The 2,819-nt window shown below is 40.4% G+C and overlaps 1 protein-coding gene across 1 annotated transcript; it reads left to right on the top strand.

Moving 5' to 3' along the window:
- The first annotated feature begins 821 nt into the window (after positions 1 to 821).
- On the top strand, positions 822 to 1,649 carry LOC133067409 (large ribosomal subunit protein uL30-like). The gene has a single exon (XM_061158498.1). The coding sequence runs from the start codon at positions 837 to 839 to the stop codon at positions 1,581 to 1,583; it is 747 nt and encodes a 248-aa protein (XP_061014481.1). The 5' UTR covers positions 822 to 836; the 3' UTR covers positions 1,584 to 1,649.
- The last annotated feature ends 1,170 nt before the right edge of the window (positions 1,650 to 2,819 follow it).

Here is a 2,819-nt window from a genome sequence, read left to right as displayed (position 1 = left end):
ATCAGCTATACTTCAACACAGTAAATGACATTGTTTTGGAACTTCCTTTTGAACAGAATTGAGGTTCTGTTTAAAAACATAAATTTGTGGGGACTTCCCTGGTAGTCCAGGGGTTAAGAATCAGCCTTCCAATGCAGCGTACATGAGTTTGATCGCTGGTTGGGGAACTGAGATCCCACATGCTGAGGGGCAACTAATCCCGCCCCGCTTGCCACAACTAGAGAAACCTGTGTACCAGAATGAAGAGAATGTGCACCACAATAAAGAACCAGCAAAGCCAAAAAACAAAACATAAATTTGTGGAACTTCTAATGGTTACACTGTTTATTTCAAGGAAAGGCAGTGTCAACAGACGAATAGATTAAAAAAATGTGGCAGATACATACATGGACATGAACTTGGGCAAACTCCAGGAGATAATGAGGAACAGGGAGGCCTGGTGTGCTGCAATCCATGGGGTTGCAAAGAGTCAGACATAACTTGGCAACTGAACAACAACAACAACAACAGATATATACAATGAAATACTATTCAGTCATAAAAAAAGAATGAGATAATGCCATTTACAGCAACATGGATAGACTTGGAGGTAATTACGCTAAATGAAACAAGTCAGACAGAGGAAGACAAATACTGCATGACATCACTTATATGTGTAATCTAAAAAATAAGACTAGTGAATATAACAAAAAAGAAACACACTCACAGATATAGAGAACAAACTAGTGTTCACCAGCAGGGAGAGGAAAGCAGGGAGGGGCAAGTTAAGGGTAGGGTTTTAGGAGGTACAAACTACTATGCATAAAACAAATAAGCCCTCTTTCCCGGCTGGAACCATGGAGGGTGCAGAAGAGAAGAAAAAGAAGGTTCCTGCTGTGCCAGAAACCCTTAAGAAAAAGCAAAAAAATTTCGCAGAGCTTAAGATCAAGCGCCTGAGAAAGAAGTTTGCCCAAAAGATGCTTCGAAAGGCAAGGAGGAAGCTTATTTATGAAAAAGCTAAGCATTACCACAAGGAATACAGGCAGATGTACAGAACCGAAATTCGAATGGCTAGGATGGCACGGAAAGCTGGCAACTTCTATGTACCCGCGGAACCCAAATTGGCATTTGTCATCAGGATCAGAGGTATCAACGGTGTGAGCCCGAAGGTTCGAAAGGTGCTGCAGCTCCCTCGCCTCCGGCAGGTCTTCAGTGGCACCTCTGTGAAGCTCAACAAGGCATCAGTTAACATGCTGAGAATTGTGGAGCCATGCATTGCATGGGGGTACCCAAATCTGAAGTCTGTAAATGAACTGATCTACAAGCGTGGTTATGGCAAAATCAACAAAAAGCGAATTGCCCTGACAGACAACGCATTGATTGCTCGATCTCTTGGGAAATACGGAATCATCTGCATGGAGGATCTGATTCATGAGATCTATACCGTTGGAAAACGTTTCAAAGAAGCAAACAACTTCCTGTGGCCCTTTAAATTGTCTTCTCCACGAGGTGGAATGAAGAAAAAGACCACCCATTTTGTAGAAGGTGGAGATGCTGGCAACAGGGAAGACCAGATCAACAGGCTTATTAGAAGGATGAACTAAGGTATCTACCAGGATTATTTTTGTAATCTGGTCCGTTAATAAACAATTGAAACAAATTGAAATGGATTGACTTTGATCTTTACTTTGCAAATCTTGGTGCGACAAGATTAAGTCAAATCAACAGCCTAGCCTCTTGGATGCAAAACTTAGGGTCCAGCCTGTGTCTTGTGAAAACATTCCTTGGGTTTATTGAAGATTTTCCTGTACAAAAAAAAATCCTGATTTTTCAGTTGGCCAAACTGGGTCTAATCTAAGAAAGCCTATTTCACAGGCCTTTGTGCATGATGAAAAGTTCAGTTTACAGATTAAAATGTTGCAGAAATTAAAAAAAAAAAAAAAAAAAAAAGCTATGAGGACATATTGTAAAACACGGGGAATATAGCCAATATTTTATAATAAATATAGATGGAGCATACCTTAAAAATCGTGAACCACTAGGTTGTACACCTGAAACATATAATATTGTACATCAACCATACTTCAATAAAAAAAATTTTAAGTCACTGTCTGTAATGATTTCAATAAGAAATATCAACACTAGAGGTATAGAGTATATTCCTAGCCACCTCCTCAAATGTCTTAAAGAGGCACTCACAACAAAAGTTTCCCAGCAAGATGAGCTGTTAATATGATTGAATCAGGGTTAAATACAATTGAAGCCCAGGGCTTCTACAGTTAGTCTTTCTACAGCTGTCTGAACCTTTGAAGTATTTTGGTATCAGGAGTCACAGACTGGGTAGAACAAAATATTCTCTGTCCCTTATCATGACTAAACCAGAGCTGCTACCTTGGTGTCCTGGAGACTTAAAATGTTCTGAATTAAGAGGAAACGTTATTGCCAGAGTTACTCCTTCATTGACTGAGAACAGAGGGTGCTTCTAAATGAGCACACCTGGGTTCACGCAAGTACTCAGAACTCTTGAAACCACAGGGGCTAAGGGCAGTCATATAGATATTTCCAAGAGGAGGACAATGCAAGCATCAGTGGCTTCAGACAGCACAAAGTTCAAATCCTAAATACTTCCTGGCTACGGCGACCTTGGGAATTGAACGTTTATGAGCCCAAATTGCTATGACCAGTGCGTTCTCTTGGCAAAACTCTATTAGCCTTTGCCCTGCTTCATTCCGTACTCCAAGGCCAAATTTGCCTGTTAATCCAGGTGTTTCTTAACTTCCTATTTTTGCATTCCAGTTCCCTGTAATGAAAAGGACATCTTTTTTGGGTGTTAGTTCTAA

Source organism: Dama dama, chromosome 2 (assembly GCF_033118175.1).
Source record: "Dama dama isolate Ldn47 chromosome 2, ASM3311817v1, whole genome shotgun sequence".
Taxonomy (NCBI): domain Eukaryota; kingdom Metazoa; phylum Chordata; class Mammalia; order Artiodactyla; family Cervidae; genus Dama; species Dama dama.
This window is presented reverse-complemented; position numbering and strand designations above follow the sequence as displayed.